Below are 1,553 nucleotides of genomic sequence, written 5' to 3'. Positions count from 1 at the left end.
TTCATGCACACGTTGAGTCTGAGAAAACAAGAGCTGAGTGATGGAGTTATGCTCATCAAATGTGAAAAACATCATAAAGCTGCTGTCATAACAGAACAAAATATGAGTCAWATGAGTTGTGAATGTTTTGGCTATTTACCCCACTGGTAGTAAAACTAAAGATGCTTTCACAGAACTTTTTAAAGATGGGTTTGAGATGCTTCTCCCTGCATCATRAAGCTGATCCTCTGACACCTCAGCAACAGAGGAAGTCACAGAGTGGAGTTGGTGAGTATGCATGGAGTGAGGTTTGGAGCCTGCAAAGCTCTATTCTGTCCTGTAGAGCCTCTGTCTCTCTGATGGTTCTGCAATGTTCATGTGGGTAAACCCACATCATTGGAAGTCTTGGTTTGATTAGTTCAGATCTCATCATAGCAGCCATAGAACCACAGTGTAAGAAAAACCTGATGCATTTATTTGCAAACAAATAGACAATTTTCATGTATAAAAAGCAGCAAATAGTTTTGAAAGCTCTTTGAGTCGTAGTGTTCAGCATTAGCAGACTGAGTCTTCTCTCTCCTCCTGCAGAGTGTAATCTATCTCATCCATCTCCCGTTCACAGTCTTCACATCCTTCGGTGCCGCATCCTTCCACAACCACCACACCGTGAGAGTCCACCATCCTCCCTGCACCTCCTCCTTTTGCTCCCATTGTCCCCCCGGCAACTCCCATCACATTCCCTCCAGCTCCTCCYATCCCACCCATCCCAGTCTCAGTGCCGCCAACTCCTCCCCCRCCCAGCATCTTCCCCCCAGCGCCACACGCCAAAGGTCCGACCGCTGGTCCCACACCCTTGGGCCACGTCGGATCTACGAGMACCCCCTGCTGGCCGAGCTGCATCAGCTGACTGACAGAGTAGATCCCTCCTCCCTCACCTTGAACCACCTCCTCGTAGGAGGGGGCGATGGTGGCAGCTCGGGCCTCCTCCAGCCTCAGCCTGGTCCGGTGCTTCATCTCGATGATGGTCTTGGTGTAGGAGTTGAGTGTGGCCACGGCAGCTGCCATGCAGCAGCTGAAGGAAAGCCATGCTAAGCTGGATGACAGAAACAAGAAGACAGACTTGAACTGTTTTCAGACAGTTTGACAAAATATTTTGAAATAAAAGTCTGACCACTCCAAGAGACTTGCTGTTCAATATTTTGTTAATATTGCAGGTTTCTGTCACAAGGTTAATTATATTCTTTACAGTGGTGGATCTAGGATTTTTCTGAGTCAGGGGCCATCAAGGGGCCACAATATTCACAGTGGTGCCAAGTCTTTGTTCAACATCGTTTCACACAAATTCCCAGTGTATACATTTTACACTTCAAACACTTGTAATGTAATGTAATTTTTTTAAAAAAAGGTACCACTTTACAATAAGGCCCCCTGTATAGAGGGCTTTTAAAGAGTTTATAGATAGGTTATTAATTAATCTGTAAACACTTTAAAATTATTAATAAGTGTTTATTATGCAACAATTAAGGAGAAAGACACAAAATTGTCCAGTTTCATTTATTAATGATTTATGAAGT

At 44.6% G+C, this 1,553-nt stretch overlaps 1 protein-coding gene across 1 annotated transcript in view; it reads right to left on the bottom strand.

The window, feature by feature from the left end:
• The window catches only part of LOC106519588 (germ cell-specific gene 1-like protein), an 8,286-nt gene continuing 6,733 nt past the window's right edge, over positions 1–1,553 (bottom strand). Inside the window, exon 7 of the mRNA XM_014011322.1 lies at positions 1–1,072. Within this exon, the coding sequence (XP_013866776.1) occupies positions 535–1,072 (538 nt within the window). The 3' untranslated portion in view covers positions 1–534. The remainder of the gene's footprint in view (positions 1,073–1,553) is intronic.

This window comes from Austrofundulus limnaeus, unplaced genomic scaffold (assembly GCF_001266775.1).
Source record: "Austrofundulus limnaeus strain Quisiro unplaced genomic scaffold, Austrofundulus_limnaeus-1.0 Scaffold79, whole genome shotgun sequence".
Lineage (NCBI taxonomy): Eukaryota > Metazoa > Chordata > Actinopteri > Cyprinodontiformes > Rivulidae > Austrofundulus > Austrofundulus limnaeus.
The sequence above is the reverse complement of the archived record's forward strand: the minus strand, read 5'-3'. Positions and strand labels throughout refer to the sequence as shown.